Here is an 18,091-nt window from a genome sequence, read left to right on the forward strand (position 1 = left end):
AGCCTTGAAACTTGAAATCTGAATCAAAGCCACTTCATTTCTTTGCTTCTGCAGGTGTTTGGTGGACTGTTGTCCACACAAAGTGCATGAAGGCTGAAGTCTTCTGGGCTTCTGACATTCTTGGATACTCTCAAGTCTTAAGGCCATTTGAACTGTCTGAGCCTCTTGACTCAGGGAGGGAGCCCTTTCCTTCATCCCAAGCGGAGCTTGTGCAGGCTCACAGACTGTCTTCAGTGCAGACTTTTGCATTTGAGTCTGTAGTCCTCCTCTTGGCATCTTTGGGAGGCTGGGATGCACTCAGAGTTCAAGGTGGAGATGGAGTATAGTTTTCTCCAAAGCTGTTTAGCCACAGCAAGTTATCTTACTCCTCTGTGGCTGGGACCCCCTCCTCATTCCTCATTCCTTTGTTCTCTATGCTTGTGCTTCTGAGCCCTAGAAGTGGATGAAGCATTAGGGTTTACTTGCTGGACTGAAACATTAATTCTCTAGATCCGAGCCTTTCTTTTTCTTTTCTTTTTTTTTTTTCGGAGCTGGGGACCGAACCCAGGGCCTTGTGCTTCCTAGGCAAGGGCTCTACCACTGAGCTAAATCCCCAACCCCGATCCAAGCCTTTCTGTATGGGCTGCTGTACCATAGGGATAGCCTCTAACGGAAGCCCCATTCCAGGATTTGATTGTAGGTCCCCCACCATTATCAGGGTCTTCGTCCTCCACTCCTGGGTATAGAGGACTCCATTCTCATCTGTCCCAACCCTGTCTGGGTCTCTTGACAAACTGTAGGGGGCCTGGGGTTTGAACTCACATCTTTCCCCTCTCTGTCCTGGCTTTACCCTACTGTTCTGCCCATTAACACTGGAACTTCCACTGTGAATGGTGCTCCCCTACTACTATGTTATTTTCCATAGCAAGTCAGAGCAGTTCTTGGATTTACTTGTAGCGTCCTTAGCCACAACCTTGTTCAACCGCTGCCATGACATCAGATAACTCTGATCTTTTGGGGTACCATCAGTTTGGCTGCCCTGAGGTTGATTGTTGATTGCTCTGACTAGCTGGCCTCTTCATTTCGTGACAGTCCTGCTACCTGTCAGTACAGGTCCTCTCGTCACAGGCTATCACCTTGCTCCAATCACTGAACTTGTGACGAGACTCTTCTCTTGCCGCATAAACTGCTTCTCCATACCTAATAATTGATATTGGCCACTCAGCACTTCCAGCATCTAAGTATTGAATTCTGTTATTTTTAATTATATGAGTCCCTTGTTAATCGTCTTAATCAATTACTCTCGTGGCCACTGGTACAAGAACTCTTTAGCTAACAGTTCCCTAGAACACCACTTCCCTAATCACAATCTCAAGCCTGCTGCTCAGTATTTAAGGGGCACCAGGCAACTGCATCCTTCCACCTCCAATATCAGGTGATTCTGAAGATGGATATTGTCTTTGGCAATGGGAGGGAGAAGTACACAGAGGTAGGCTCTTTAGAGATGGTGTAGAAGAATGTGGCTTATATAGTTCAGAGAAGATAAGGGGATGCTGAGGCCCCCAGGGCTTCTCTGTGTTTTTTCCCCCTCTATGGGTTGGGTGGGGGGAGAGTGAATTTCTGGCTCTGGTTGTGGAAAGTGGAGATCCTGGGGTCTGTGGGTGTCCATGGAAGAGGGCTGTGGGTGTCCTGGTTCCTGGGAGACCATCGCCTATCCCAGGGTCTTGAAGGAGACTCAGCTACTCACTGGAAAATAAGAGAACAGGGAGGGTGGCTGAAGGACCCAGGTGAACTTGGGAGGGGTTAATAGGGCCTCTGGACAAGTCAGTGGACAGGCAGGGGGAGTGAGCTAGGGGTGGGACATGGGAGGAGGGGAGAAAGGGGAGGGTTTGGGATGGTGTGCTCATGAGCCCTCTGCAGCCTGTGGAAGGCTAGCTCCCCCGTCTCCACCTCACTGTGATGGTGGCTCATTCTTCAGTTCTCAAGAAAAAAAAAATAAAAAAACAATGGAAGAGGGAGCCCCTCTCCCACAGTGATCCCTGGGTCAATTTGCCCATCCTCCATCCCCAGGAAAAGCAGATACCCATGTCCCCTCCCATGCTGTCTTTGGACTCCAAATGAAATCGCTTCTGGTCCTTGTTAGTCCTGTGATTAGGGGCGTTGCCCACTCTTCTCCTAACCTGCCAGCCAGCTGGCCTGTCACCAACCGGTTAACCCATTAACCCGACATGTCCACTGGTCAGCCAGTTGGCCAGCACCATCTCATTCCTCAGCCAGTTCTCTGGAAAGCCATCTGGGTGACCAGTCAGCCAACAAAGCCATTCATCCACTCCTGAGTCAGTGGCCCACTCCTTCTCAATCCCGTGCTCCCCTCTCTCCCTCCCTTAAATCCCTAACATCTCAGCTGTAGGACCTACTAATCTTGCATATTGGGTCTGCTTCTTAACCCTGCCTCCCCTCCCCCGTTGCCAACTCTGTGTGTGTTACTAACACGCTTATAACCCAGGGGACCAAGGGATGGGCAGGGACAGGTGGGGGCCAGGTATGAGTGAAAAAACCGAACTAACTTTCTGTCTCATCCGCGGAATGTCGGCCATCTTTAAGTCTCTGCTTTCTTAGTCCAGTTTTTTTTTTGTTGTTGTTGTTGTTTTCTTCTTTACTAACCAAGGTCTCTAACTGTTCCCCTTCTCTGCAGATGCCCTTCGGGAGGGGATGAGGGGGACGAGGAATCCAGAGGAGGGGCTGGGGGAGGTTTTGGGAGAAGAAGGGGTTTAATTTCGTGTGAGCTCTTCCTCCATTATGACTTTTCTTTGAATACTTCTACTGGGGTGGGAGGGTTTGAACATTCGGCTGTGTCTCCTCCCTCCTCAAGTTTCACAGTTGGTCATTTTATTTTTCTTTTCTTTTCGTTCTTTTCTTTTGTCGTCCTTGTTTCTTTTCTTTCTTTTCTTTTGACACCCCCTTCCCTCCCCCCTCTCCGGTGAAGCACGCAGGGATTGGACACGCTATGGTAAACAAACTGCATTATCTGGTAGATATCACTCTAATTGTCTTACCGTTTGGTTTGCCGTGGGTTTTTTAACTGTTCGATTCTCCCACTTTTGTTTCCTCTCCTCACTTGGTTTTTGCTCTCCAATTGCTCTTTTTTTTTTCTTTTCTTTTGTTCCAGACAACCTTTAAATTTCACGTCTTCTCCTTTAGCTTCCCTCCTTCCTTTTCTTTATTTTTTCTTTCTTTTTTCTTTTCCTTTTTTTTCTTTCTTTCTATTTTTTTTTAAATTGATCCAAACTCAAGTCCAAAAGATAAATGGAAACTCAGGCACTTGCTGGGTCCCTGCCCTGAGCTCCTGCGTCCGGGCAGGTTCCTGGCCTGAGACTCTGGGGCAGGCCCCCATGCTCACCCGCTCCGGCTAGGCCAGCCCGAGGCTGGACTGCTTTCTATGAATTACTTTCTTCTGTTCTTCCCCAGCTCCTTGATTTTAGTTCTTGATTTTTGTTTTTGTTTTTTGTTTTTCTCTTTGATTTGGTTTCTTTCTTGGTCTCCTGAAAATCCATGGAAAACACCATCCCATGACACGCTATGCTACGCTCTCTGTCAGCTCCAGACAGGGGCCCCTCAAGTTGGGAAGAGGGCTGGGGGTGCCATCTCCAGTGATAGCCAGCTGGGCATGTTCCTCAAAGGGGTAGGAGGATGGCCTTGGGACCTCCTTCACAGTTACCAGTTCATACCAGTTTAGGGGCTGCCCTGTGCTGGCCGTCGCCCCCTACTTCCCAACTTTGAGGATTCCCAGCTCTGTCTCCCTCACATTTTGCATGGCATGAATGGTCTTTTCCCCAACCAGGGATAGCTTCCAGATGCCCCCACCGCTCTGCTGCTCTGACTAACACTGTGTTCCACACTGTCTTCCTTCCCTTCAAGCCCCATCCCCTTTATGTTCCCTGCCTCTCCTGCATGGCCTGTGGCAGGGCTTGGCTTCCTCCCCTGTTGAGGGCATGAGAAGAGGAGCCCCAGCAGGAATAGAATGGGGCAGCTCTCCTTGTCCTTGCCAAGCTCCTGTGTTTGGGTTGGGATCGCTCCTGGTGAATGCTGTTGTGGGTGTCAGTGTAAAGGCAGCTGGTGTGTGTTGGTGTGTGGGTGTGACTGTGTGTAAATGTTGGTGTGATATTTAGGGGTGTTAGTGGGAAGCCGTGCTGTGTGTTTGGGAGACTGCTGGTTCTCTGCATGTGTAAGTGCTGGTGGGAATAGGGGCCACAAGCCTGGATGGGTTCTGGGACCTGGTATGGTTTCTGTATGGAGGCGGGCTGGTGGGGCTGGCTCTTTGGTGCAGGTGCAATGCGTGACAGGCAGAAAGACAGAGAAACCGGTGGGAGGGCCTCATCCTCCTCCTCTTGCCTGCCTCAGAGTGTGTGCCCTCAGGCCCTGCAGTGTGAGATCCCATGGGATTCCCTCATGCCTGCCCAATTCCGGCTCCACGGCAGCCGGTTAGTCATTGCCTATTAATAATGCAGAGTGATTGAACACCAGGCCGAGGACCCTGCAGATGGACGTGTCTGCTCTCGTGGGGTGGGAGGGGTTTGGGGCAGCTGCCTGGCTTGCCTAGCCTGCCAGGTCTGCCTGGCTGGAAAGCCAGAAGGCAGGGAGGTATCAGAGCTGGACTGTCCAGGCTGAGAGGCCTGTTATGCCCCTCACCAGGCTCCACCTTGGAAGCCAAGTCAAGCCTTTGCTGACACTTTGGTGTGTGTGTTTTCCTTCACCCACAAAGGCTAGTGCTCGTGGCCAGTGCCTCCCAGCCACGGCCAGTCTAAGGCCTTGCGGCCTTGCGCAGGCTCCCCAGCTTCCCAGGGTTTAAATGGCTCTTGCCCTGAGCTCTGTACTAGCATTTCACAGGAGCTGCTCCTTCCGTTGCTGCCTTTCTGGGTTAGTTGCTACCTACTACACTGTTCTTCAGAACCTGCCATTATGAACTTTCTTTACTAGCTGACAAGATGCCCCACCTGCTTAAGACCCTTGCCACCAAGTCTGATAATCTGAGTTGTTTGCCAGAACAACACGCACGTGCACGCATGCACATACGCACGCACACGATGGACCCACGCACTATACATATGTATATATATGTATATATGCATATACATATGTATATATATATGTAATTTTAAAAAACTGTCTATTAAAAACAAAAAAAGAGCTTCCTCTTTATTGGACAGCCAACCTGTTACTCTGGGGACAGAGAGCTTAGATCAACCCAGCTGATCTATCCAAGTACCTCAGGGCGTGTACCACCCTAGGATTAGGAGCCAACAAACCTTCATTCAAGACTCCACAGAAAAATGCTTACCACAAGCACCCAGGCCAGAAAAGCTCACTTCCCCGAGCTCCCAGCAGGCTGAAGGTGTACCTGCCAGGCCTGTACAACAGATCAATCAAGGCAAGGTCCGTACTCTAGAAAGGAATTATAATTTCATTAAGCTCAATAAAGCGCTGGGCAATCCCCTCTGTTACCAGGGCAGGGGTGTTATGTGGAAAAGCGGTTCCCTTCCTGTCCCTCGGCAGACCCAGTGGAATTAGCATCTCTGGCCCCACTGGAGTTCCCATTGCAATCCTTAGTCAGGAACCAGCCTCAGAATAACTCCGTGAAACCTCAGAATACTTCAGGGATGTGGAGGAGGAGGGAAGACTAGGGGCTTACTTCAGTTGGTCCAGAAGCCAGCATTCAGCGCGGGTAAAGAAAGAACCTGCTAATTTCTGAGTCTGCAAGGTCCACACTTCCCTGCATCACCTTCACAAATAGGAGAGCAAATCCTCGTGTGACCTCAGAAGCCCCTTCAAACCCGCCCAAGGGACTGGCTCCTTTAGGCTCAGACTGAAGTTAAAAAATGGCTTTGGCAGGTTTCGATTCTCAGGCTATCCCTCATGGATGGCATGTAGTTTTGTGTTTGTTTTTCTAACTCACTTACTAGGTTCCTTAGTATGAGCGTTTCTCTTGGTGAGGAGAGTGGAAGGAGAAAAGGCTTGCCCAGATCACTCCACTGTTCGAGCACCATCAAGCTGATGAATGCTGGCTCTAAAGCTAATGCTGTTCATGCATACATTAGGGCCTCAAAATAGCTTTTGCATTTGGAGTTTCTTCAAAAATTTTTTACATTAAAATATCTATTTTTATTCTATATGTATAGGCATTTTGCCTGTATATATATCTCCACCATTCCCATGTTTGGAGCCCCAGGAGGTCAGAAGAGGCCAAATCCCCTTGAACTGGAGTTACAGATGGTTGTGAACTGCCCTGTGGGTGCCGGGAACTGAACCCTATCCTCTGTAAGAGCAGCGAGAGCTCATTATCACTGAGCCATCTCTCCAGCTATCCCCTCACCTTTTGAGATAGGGTCTGTCTCTCTCTTTCTCTAGTCCTGGCTGTTCTGACACTCACTGTTTAGATCAGGATGCCCTCAGTTTTACAGAGATTCCCGAGGGTCTGCCTCTCGAGTAAGTACTGGGTCTAAAGGCACGTGCCACCATGCCTGGCCTCCCTTTTTTTTCTTTTTACATTTTTATGCATTGAATCTATTCGTGTGTATAGGAAGCATGCCATGGTGTGTGTGCGAGCAGGCCAGAGGCCAATTTATAAGAGATGGTTTTCTTTTTCCAACATCTGGGTTTGGGATGAAGCTCAAGTTATTAGGTTTGGTGGCAAGCACCCTTAACAGTGGAGCCCGTCCCGCTATCCTCCTGGCGTACATTTTGAATTTCGTTTAAACTGATGATGCCTGGATTTTAGCACCCCACTTAGCAGATGGGGAAGCTGGGACCCTGAGAAAGCACCTCCCTTTGTACTACAGAGGGGTTGATCACTCACCAGATGCTTCACGGGAGACAAAGAGGAGGACCGGAAGTTATTTAGCCCTTTTAGAGATGAGAGTCAGAATGGCTAAACTCTTCTGGAAAGTGACAGCAAGTGACAAAAGTGAACCTGGTATTTCTGACCTGAACTTTTTCCCTCCTAAAACTCTTGAAGTCTGAGTTCAGGACTCACGGTAAAGCTGTGGATACTGCCTGTGGCCGAGACTGCCTGAGACACTAGGTGAGCTTAGCAGGGCTGCAGTCTCTCTCCACCAGAAGCTGCCTCTCCCTGTTTGCGGCTTCACCTCTGCCCATACTTCCCTAAAAGGCTGCTGGGAACTTTTTTTGTGGACTAGTTGTTCTTAGCCACGTGGATAAGCCTGTGGACCCTTGGAGAATATGATGACAGCAATGTGGTCTAACAGGAGACAAACGGCCCATTGGCTCAGTGTTACTTACAGCGTCACGGCTCAAGGAAGTCCACTCAGCCACCCACAAAGGATGTTTATAGCATCGTGAGCTGTGATCATGCTAGGCCCCTGGGGATGGCTCCTGATGGTGTTATGAGAGTTCCTTTTCTCTTTAGCCTTTCTTCCTGGGGCACAGTGGTTATGGGACACTTGTTCCATGTGGGTATATTTGTGGTTAGGGCTTGGATTCCCATCCTGCCTTCCTGCACTGAGGAAGAGGAGGGGCTGGCGGTTTCCTTCAGGATACTAGAGGCCCCTTGAACCCTGTTCCTGGAGAGTATGTAGTGATGAACCTAGGCTCATCTTCTGGGCAAATGACCCACTCATTCCTCTTGGCTTCCTCAGAACCCACTGTGTTGAGTGGGTTAATGTGGTTTGGTCCTAAATCCTCTGCTGTGTCCTGGGACCTAACTGTGGTCCTCAGGGCTTTGTGGAGAGGAGCCTTCTAGGATGTGGGGTGTGTGTGCATGTGTGTGTGTGTGTGTGTGTGTGTGTGTGTGTGTGTGTGATGTGTATGATGTGTGTGTATGTGTGCAGTGTGTGTGTGTGATGTGTGTGTGTGGTGTGTGTGTGTGTGATGTGTATGATGTGTGTGTATGTGTGCAGTGTGTGTGTGTGATGTGTGTGTGGTGTGTGTGTGTGATGTGTATGATGTGTGTGTATGTGTGCAGTGTGTGTGTGTGATGTGTATGATGTGTGTGTATGTGTGCAGTGTGTGTGATGTGTGTGTGTGTGTGTGTGTGTGTGTGTGTGTGAGAGAGAGAGAGAGAGAGAGAGAGAGAGAGAGAGAGAGAGAGAGAGAGAGAGATGTAGAGGGATGCGTGAGGAAGACGCTCAGGTCCGATGTTTCTTTCACTGTCAGTCCCTGAACATCTCTGACCCAGTGGTTGCTCGTCTCTCCTCTTCAGCGGAAGGAAGCTTCTTCCTGCATTCCACAGCTCTCTTGCCTCCATCTTTGCTCTTTCCCATCTCCCCTGCCCTGCATGCCTTCTCACCTACTGGCCGCTTTTCTCTCCTCGCCTGCTTGGACAGTGCCTGCTCCTCAACCCTGCTCTTCTAACCTGCATGGGTCCCAGCTGCAGTGGCTGTTCTGTGTGGCATGCTCTCCCTTCCTCCCCTCCTCCCCTGCTGGCCCCACCCCTTCAAGAAGCTTCATGGGGGGGGGTTGGGGGGCAGGGGCATCAAGAACCCCTGGGGTGGAGGGGGCAGGGGAATTATTCCCCTGTTTCCTGCTTTTACTAACGAACCTGCCATTTTTGTGTCTGGACTGATTTGTCTGAGGGAACAGTCGGGTTTTACTAATCTAAGTCATCTCCCTCCCTGCCTTCCCCAGACACCTTCCTCCAGTTCCTCTATCTCCACTTCCTCCTACCCACTGCCTCGTCCTCCACTCTCCCTCACCGTCTCCCCACCCACCTGGCTGATCCCTTCCTCAGCAAACCTGGGTGTTCCCTGCCTCCTGCTAGCTTGTCCCCAGCCATAGGTCAGGAGAGGGAGATCAAGGTCATCCTTTCCCAACGGTGCCCTCCATGATTGATCTGAATACAGACACCAGGCAAATTGAGATTCGCCCCAGCCTGGAAGGGAATTCAGGAGGATGTCTTGGGCCTCCACAGTCTGCTTCAAGTCAGACTCTTCTAAGTCAGTTAGGGTCAAGGAAGGGCAACCTTGATCTTGGCAAATGTAGTAGGATGAAGAGAGCCCATAGCAGGAGGGAGGGTCCAGGATGGCTTCGGAGGCCAAGGTCCAGGAGAGAAAGGAAGAGCAGCACTGCTGAGCATGCTCACTTGGGGGAGGCACTCTCACCGGTCTCAGGCTGCCGGGAGTTAGGTTTTCAGCTAGAGATCCAGCACTAGGTTACAAGGCTACTTGATGTAGACCTTTCATGACCATGTCTATGTGCCCTGGGTGGGGCTGAAGTTAGTGGGGATTCCAGGGACACAGTAAACCATGTTTGCTGGCAGCCTGATTGAGTTGAGTCCACTTAGGCTCAGGAACAGAATGGCAGTCCAGGTCAGTGTTTTAGGACAGCAGCAGGGGTCCTGGAGGAAGACAGTAGCCACATTGCCCTAGAGAGAGCCACTCACCTGCCTCACCTTCCCTGATGTACCCCACCCTTCCATTCCTATTCCTTCTTCCTTTCTCCAGCTCCCCTCTGCCCAGTCTAATCTCTAACCTTGTTTGCATGTTTTTGTGACTAACCTCTCTGACTGACCCTTCCCTTTTCTACCCAAACCCCCTCCCTAGATTCAGGACAAGGTGGAGGGGAGAAGAAATAAGTGATTATGACCAATGCTCCCCTCAAAACAAGACTCAAAAGTATTTAAACATCCCCCTCCCAAGACACCTGTCTCCTCCTGTCCTTGAACCCAGTCCTTTCTAGCACAAGGTTTGATGGCTTGCGGAGGCTGCTTCTTTAGTCTGTGCCCTGCTCAGCTCCACCTTCTTCACCACGAGGATCCAGCCAAGTACGGGGAGGGGCACTTTTGGGTACCCCTGTTCTTAGGAATTGTACCCCACCCCTTTGACAACAGAATACTAAAGACCAGGAGCTGGAAAATGGCTGGCGGTATGTTGCAGACTAGAGTAGGGGACATCATAGCGTGTGACTGGTAGGCCCCTACCTCAATACTTCACCTGTAAAGGGGCGGGGTACTTCTCAAACATATTTGGAGAGCAAGAAGGCCTCCAAGATGCAGCCTGTGGAAGTGCAGGGTGGGTTCTGCCCCTGAACCAGGTCTTTAATGGCTTCCTTGACTCTCATAAGCCACAGCCTCCTAGAAAGGAGCTACCATTGGCTCCTCCCCTTCAACCTTGCTGTGAATGAAACCTCCCAGAGCTCTTCAGGGGACTAAACCTTGCAGGGACCAGTGAACATTTGCTGAATTGCCCCAAAGGTAACGTCTGCCTCCACCAGCCCAGTGCACAGGACCTCTCTGAATACCAGGCACACCTCTGCTCTCAGCATCTTGCTTGATGAATTCTCCACCCTGGGAGGACGTTTCCTTAGGTTAGCCCTGGCCTCACGTTCCTAAGGGTAGAACAAGGGTAGGATCTACAGAGAAGGATGAAGGTGACCTGGGAAACGGCACAAGGCTGCTCCCTTTGGAAGCAAAGTAACCTGGCGGCTCGCCCAGGTGTATAATCTCAGCACAAGAGCAGGAGGTAGGAGGCGTAGGGTCAACGCCAGTTTAGGCTTTAGAGCAACTTCTAGACTAGCTTGCTTAGCTAGTTAGTTAGTTAGTTAGTTAGTTAGTTAGTTTTGGCTCAAAATATCAGAACACCTTTGATCTTGAGTGGTAGAGGTAAGGTCCAGCCCTGATAGAAATCATATAACTCCTGTCCTAAGACTAGCAGGCTACCTCTGCTGTTCCCCAAGAGCCAAGGCTGCAAGAACACAGCACCTAGACAGAGGGGCTAAAGTGAGTCTCAGCACTGCTACCTAGGAAGGAAGGAAGGAAGGAAGGAAGGAAGGAAGGAAGGAAGGAAGGAAGAGAGGGAGGAAGGAAAGAAGAAAGGAAGGAAGGGAGGAAGGGCTCTTTTCCCTTAGAAAGAGGCTGGGAAGCCACACGTGTGGCCACAGTGCTCCGTTGAGACAAAGCTGAGGGTGCAGCTTGCTCTCCCCACCTCTCTATGGGAGAATCTCCTAGTGCAGAGCACCTCCCTGGACTTGTTTCTTGAGCTTATCATGGTGAGCACCCCGTACCACCTTCAAGCTCTCTCACCTGAGAGCTTGGGCCATGGGTCGTGCAGGGCAGGCCTTAATTCACCCTGAAACCATCAAATCTTGTGCTGTTTCCTTTTCCCTCTTCCTCCTCTCTACCCCCCGCTGTTCCGCCTCCAAGACAAGCAGACATAAAAATGGGGGTCCCCCTCCCCCACTGCCCCCTGGTCCCTCCCTTGCCCGCCTGTGGCTCTTCCCAGGGCATTGATGCCGGTTGTCTCCTGTCTCTCCCCCTCCTCGGGCTGGGCAGGTGACCATCTCGGTGGACGGGATCCTGACCACCACAGGCTACACGCAGGAGGATTACACCATGCTGGGCTCTGATGACTTCTTCTACATTGGGGGCAGCCCCAACACAGCCGACCTGCCTGGCTCCCCTGTCAGCAACAACTTCATGGGCTGTCTCAAGGACGTGAGTAGGGCTGCTCTTGGCCAGCCTGCCCTGTGATTTAGTCTGCCCTGGCCTCTGTTCCTGTGGGTCTATAGTGGGGTGTAACCCTTCATCAAAGCCTAAAGCTATTGAATCAGGGTGAGGGGTGTCACCCATGTTTGTTTCTTTGGCCTTGGGACTTCCTCCCCTCTGAGGCTCTTCAGAGCCGTGGTCCACAGGGAAGGCTGGTAGGCACGGAGGCTGAAGGCCAAAGCACGTGCCTTCTTCATGTGTCTTCAGGCACATGTCTTCCCCTTACCATTTGACCTCATGAGTCGTCTGATGTGTAGATGAAGGGTTGTTTCCTACATCAGTCCTTGTACAGAACTCAGAATGAAGTTAGTCCATTAATAGACAGTGGGCGGGACCGGATGTCAGCTGACAGCACACATGCACCCATGGACTCTATCAGCACACTTCAACCAAGCGTGGTGTGCACGTGTACGGTCCCAGCACATGGGAGGTCCCACACATGGGAGGTAGAGGCAGGAGGGTACACTCAAGGCCATCCTTAGCTATAGAGTGAGTTTGAAGCCATCTTGAGCTTTGTGAAACTCAGTCTCAGAAAAGAGTGACGTAGCAACAGTTGCCTGCCTTTTTGTCATTGAGAATGACAGTTGAGCTGGACCTAGGAGCCCACAGAAGGAGCTTCCTGGCCAGCATGGGGCTGGACGACAGGACAGAGGCAGCAAGGGGAATGGGCAGCTTGAGGTCTGAGCCTTGTGGGCTGGTGGTGCTGAGCTTGGGGCCACCGGGATGGATGGGTGACGGCCCCTGGCAGCCAGGGAGGGGGGCCCTTGGTAGTCAGACCTAAGGTTGTTTCCGCTCCCTTACCCAGGCCCCTCTCCTCCTTACAGGTGGTCTACAAGAATAATGACTTCAAGCTGGAGCTATCTCGACTGGCTAAGGAAGGGGACCCGAAGATGAAGCTGCAGGGGGATTTGTCTTTCCGTTGTGAGGACGTGGCTGCCTTGGACCCTGTGACCTTCGAGAGTCCTGAGGCCTTTGTCGCACTGCCCCGCTGGAGCGCCAAGCGCACTGGTTCTATCTCCCTGGACTTCAGAACCACGGAGCCCAATGGGTTGCTGCTCTTCAGCCAGGGCCGGCGGGCTGGGGCCGGGGTAGGCAGCCACAGTTCCAGCCAGAGGGCCGACTACTTTGCCATGGAGCTATTGGATGGCTACCTCTATCTTCTGCTGGACATGGGCTCTGGGGGCATCAAGCTGCGGGCGTCCAGCCGCAAGGTCAACGACGGCGAATGGTGCCACGTGGACTTCCAGAGGGATGGGCGCAAAGGTCAGGAGGCCTCTGGACCCTCCCTTCCCCTGGTCACTCTTTTCTGCCTAACCACCCTCTCAAGTTTCATTTCCTGCTCCTTGCCTCTTCCCTCAGCCCTCCCTTGGCCCTTCTGTCATGGTGAGCTGGCAGAAGGCAGAGGGATCTGGAGTCATACTCCCTTCCTCCTTATGTGACAGGAACAATTAACCAAGGTCACTGTGGATGGGAGAGAGCATGTCTGGAATCACTGACATCTCTCCTAATGGAGAGATGTCTCAAAGCCAGGAGTGGTGGCCCGTGCCTGAGATCCCAGCATTCGGGAGGCAAAGGCAGGAGGAGCACCATAGACTCGAGGGCAGTTTGGGTTATACAGTGAGGTCTAGACCAGCAGGGCTGCATAGTGAGACATTGTCTCAACACAAACAAATTGGGTCTCCAACCACTGCTCCCTTTTATCCAGAGTCCTATTTTTTTAATTTATCAGGAAACAGCTGTCCCTTACTGCCTGGGAGGGTTGCTCCTAGAACCCCCCCCCCCCCAAAGACACCAAAATCCATGATGCTCCTCATAAAAAATGATGTAGTATTGTGTATCACCTGTACACATCCTCCTGGATAGCTTGTTATCTCTAGAGTCCTCAAAATACCTAATGGAAGGTAGATACTGGGGCTGGGGCTAGCACAATGCCTAGATTTCTGGCATGGTGCTGCTCTCCTGTAATCCCGGTACTAGGGAGATAGAGGCAGGAAGATCAAGAGTTCAAGGTCACCATCTTCAGGTACATAAAGAGTTTTAGGCTAGCTTTGGCCTTCTCAAGGCGGGTGTGTGTGTGTGTGTGTGTGTGTGTGTGTGTGTGTGTGTGGGAACATACCGCTACATAATAGTTACATAGTTTCATGGTGGTCATTATTAAGTGGTTTGGTGATACAACAGTATCTGTTTGTATTTAGTACAGACAATTCGTCTCTTAAGTATCTCCACCCCTGTTTGTTGAATGAATGCAGAGCCAGAGCACACAGAAGCTGCCTGGTTTTCTAAGCACTAACCGTGGGCTGACAGACTGTCCACCTCGTTCTGGCCATCAGAGATGCAGTAGTTAGGCCACCACACCTGCCTGGCCCTGAGGGTTTCGAACCGAGGAACAGCTGGCAGGTTGTAACTAGCCACACCCTGTGTCGCTTCCAGGGTCGGCTGACATTGGCTGCATTCAGAGTGGTATGGCTATGGGAGACTTTTCAGAACTTCTGTTGTTGTAGCCACCCTCTCCTCCACTGTTCCCCCTTGGCCTCCCTCTCTCAGGCTCCTGTTTTCTGCCTGCTAATTCCCATGTGCTTGCCTCCATCCTTGTTAAACCCAAGAAAGAGAATTGATACAAATGAGGCCTGACACATTATCCAATTTAAGTGCTTATCAATGTCAACTAAATTTTCTCATTCCTACAGCCGTCACCACTGCTGGCCTGTGAGTCAGGCAGTGACCTCCTCTGCTCACTGCCTGGGAGGAGGGGACTGCCAGGCTCCCAGAAGTGAGGCCATGCCATCATTTCCCACCCCACCCCCACCCCCGCCCTGGGCACGCCAGAGAAAGCCATGGGAAGGGACTTTAGCCTTTGGCTCTGCTTAATGACAGCACTGTGGGTCTTTGTGGATCTCTAGAGTTCCTTACAGATGGCCAGCCAGCCACCCAGGAACTTGGGGTAGCTGTTTAGACTTTTCCTTGTTTTCCTGTATCCCCACACCCCAGTGCTGACAATTGAAGCCTGCTTCTGCTGAGCCACACCCCAGATTCCTTTTTCCTGTGTTTTTGTATTTTTTTTTAAAAAAGATTTATTTATTTTATGTATATAAGTACACTGTCGCTGTCTTCAGACACACCAGAAGAGGGCATCAGATCCCATTACAGATGGTTGTGAACTACCATGTGGTTGCTGGGATTTGAACTCAGGACCCATGGAAGAGCAGTCAGAGCTTTTAACTGCTGAGCTATTTCTCCAGCCTATTTTTGTACTTTTTAATTGTGTTTTATGTGTTGCTTTTGAGCCACAACATATGTGTTGAGGTCCCAGGATACTCTAGGAGATGGTTCTGGCCTTCCACTTTCTGAGAAAGGATCTCTCTTGTTTCTGCTGTTTCCCACTGTAGCCCAGGCTAGCTGGCTTCTGGGCGATTGCCCTGTCTCCACCTCTCCTCTGACTATAGGGATACTGGGATCCTGGCCACACACTTCACTTCTTTTCTGTGGGTTTAGAGGATATAACTTGGGTTTTAAACCTTGCATCACCAGTGCCTTTGCACACAGACCTGACTCTGGGGTCCTTCGATATTGTCTTGCTTTTGTTTCTTTTTGAAATTGAGGCAAATTGCACATCACGCACATTTCCAGTCTTCGAGTCATTGCTCGTGATTGGGGCATTGATTACACTCGTGTTGCTGTGCAGCCCTCAGCGGGTCCAGGTGCAGTTTTCCTGTCTTCCCAAACTGAAGTCGTCTCTATGAAACATAAGCTCTCCTCTCTCTGGGCCCAGCCTCCGGCCACCATCTGTTTGAACCCTACAGCTCTGGAACTTTAGATGAGTGAAGTCATACAGCACTTGTCCTGTGTCTTCTTTCTCCATTTTCATGTACATTTACATGTTCCATGTACACGGTTGCCTGTGCGTAGAGGCACACATATGTGGGTGTACGTGCATGTGCAGATCTAAGGCTGACGATGGAAGAAACCATCCACTTCATTCACTGAAGTACGGTCTCTCAGTCGAACCCAGAGCTCACAGATATGGCCAGCCAGCTTGCTACCGGGATTCCTTGTCTCTGTCTTCTACAGTTGATGTTAGAGGTGGGCCAGCATACCCACCTAGCATTTCTGTGGTTTCTGGGAATTTGAACTCTGAGCCTCATACTTTAGCAGTAAACACATTAATCTCTGAGCCATCTCCCCAGCTTCTTTCTTTCTTCCTTCCTTCCTTCCTTCCTTCCTTCCTTCCTTCCTTCCTTCCTTCCTCTTAACAGAGGGTCTCACACATAGTCCCGTCTACTTTTGGAATAACTTTGGAATGGAGATCCTGTTAGAGTCATAGGCATGCACCACCATATCCTATCTGAATATTTGTCCTTTTAAAAAAATAACTCACTTACTCATTTTACTTTGCATGCACTGTTTTGCCTGTACGTATATCCTAGGCTGTTGAATCCCCTGGAACTAGAGTCACAGACATTCGTGAGCTGCCATGTAGATCCTGGGAATTGAACTGGGGTCCTCTGGAAGAGCAGCCAGTGCTTTTAACTGCTGAGCCATCTCTCCAGTCACTATATTTGTCTTCTTATGCCTGACTGTTTCAATGAGTAGAGTGTCTTTCAAGGTTCATCTGTGTTGTAGTGTGAGTCAGAACTCCCTTCCTCTCAAACACTGAGTAACACCCAGTGCCATGGCCACATCTCGTTTATCTGTTCTTCTGTCAATGAATGAGTCAGGTGACTCCTGTTTCGTACTGGGCAGTGACTCTGGAGCAGAGGTCAGAGTTCACCTCAGTTCCCTTTTCAGAACTCTTCCTTTCTTTCCTTCTTCCGCTCAGCACTCAGCTCTTGCTGAATCTTGCTGATTCCAGCAGTGAGCCAAAAGATGGGACACAAGCAGCTCTGGGGACTCTGGCCATAAACAGAGGGATGGCCACATTCGGAATCCTGTTAGGAGAGGGGTCCAGCAGCTGAGCAGGCCTCTGAAGAAAGTGATGCCTTGTCATGGGAGGACAGGTTTGGGGCCACAGTATTGAAGGGAACCTAGGGCTGGTGACATGGCTTAGCAGGTAAAGGCTCTTACTGATCAGGCCTGATGACCTGAGTTTGTTCCCATGGTAGAAGGAGAAATGATTCTTAAATGTTATCCTCTGACCTCCACATACGTACATCACACACACACATACACATACACACACCACACATCACACACGCACACATACACCACACACACACATCACACACACATACATCACACACACACCACACACATCACACACACACACCACACATACACACATATCACACATACATCACACACCACACACACCACACATACACACATATCACACATCACACACACACATACACCACACACACATCACACACATACATACACCACACTCATACATCACACACACACCACACACATCACACATCACACACACACACACATACACACACATCACACATCACACACACATACACCACACACACATATCACACATCTCACACACACACATACATACACATACATCACACACACATACATCACACACACATATCACACACACACACATCACACACACATACATCACACACACATCACACACACATATGTCACACATACATCACACACACACACACACACCCCCACACGCACACACACACACGTTAGGGTATGGAAACAGCAGCTCAGCAGGATGAGAGTTCGGGTCCCAGCACACACATCTGGAGGCTTACAACCACCTGTAACGTCAGCTCCAGGGATCCAACTCCTGCCTTTACCGGCATGTACACACACATATACATACGATAAATAGCACGACAGTTCTTTAAACATCAGCTTGGAGTTGCAGAAGACCTGTTTTGGCTCCCAGCATCCACATGGTGGCTCACATTCCTACATACATGCAGGCACATACACACATAAGATAAAGTAAATATTTAAAAGAACTGTACAAGGGAGCCTGGGAGGCCATCTCTCGTCTCTGGTCAGTAGGGTTTTGAGGGAGGGAGTGACTTCTGGTGGGGGCTGTGTCTGTAGAGGGGGTTTTGACGCTCCCATTTGTCCCCACCCCTGTCTCTGTGCTGATATCCAACCTCAGACCCTCCCTCTCACGATCCCTGCCATGTCGATGCCTGAGATGCCCAGTGGCTCCTCGAGAGCTCTGCTCTTACTCGTTTACACAGGATCTCACTATGTAGTCAGGTTGGCCTCAAACACGAAGCAGTCATTCTGTCTCTGCCTTCTGAGTGTTGGCATCACAGGTGTGAACCACCATACCTGACGCCGAGGAGTAGCCGTGCCGCCTCCCCTCCCCCTCCCCCTCCTCCTCCCCCTCCTCCTCCCCCTCCTGCTCTCCCTCCTCTTCCTCTTCCTCTTCCTCCTCCTCTTCCTCTTTTGTTCTTTTAAGAGTTTGTCAAAACTTGAAAAAGGAAAGCATGAAATAAAAATTTAAGGCTTTCAGGTGTAGTGACACTTGCCTTTAATGCCAGCATTTGGGAGACAGAAGTGGGTAGAGCTCTGTGAATTGAAGGCCAGCCTGGTCTACAAATTGGGTTATAGGCCAGTCAGGGCTGCACAGTAAGACCCAGTCTCAGTGTGTGTGTGTGTGTGTGTGTGTGTGCGCGCGCGCGT

General features: G+C 50.5%; 1 protein-coding gene across 23 annotated transcripts in view; it reads left to right on the forward strand.

Moving 5' to 3' along the window:
* Positions 1–18,091, forward strand: part of Nrxn2 (neurexin 2) — a 115,854-nt gene that overhangs the window by 42,717 nt on the left and 55,046 nt on the right. For 12 of the 23 annotated variants that reach the window (NM_053846.2, XM_017588669.3, XM_039110513.2 and 9 more), the window contains 3 exons: positions 2,966–3,010; positions 11,261–11,422; positions 12,298–12,736. In NM_053846.2, coding sequence (NP_446298.2) covers positions 2,966–3,010; positions 11,261–11,422; positions 12,298–12,736 — 646 coding nt within the window. The remainder of the gene's footprint in view (positions 1–2,965; positions 3,011–11,260; positions 11,423–12,297; positions 12,737–18,091) is intronic. The other 11 variants (XM_008760062.4, XM_039110704.2, XM_039110595.2 and 8 more) reach the window with 2 other exon arrangements.

Source organism: Rattus norvegicus, chromosome 1 (genome assembly GCF_036323735.1).
Source record: "Rattus norvegicus strain BN/NHsdMcwi chromosome 1, GRCr8, whole genome shotgun sequence".
In the NCBI taxonomy this organism is placed as follows: domain Eukaryota; kingdom Metazoa; phylum Chordata; class Mammalia; order Rodentia; family Muridae; genus Rattus; species Rattus norvegicus.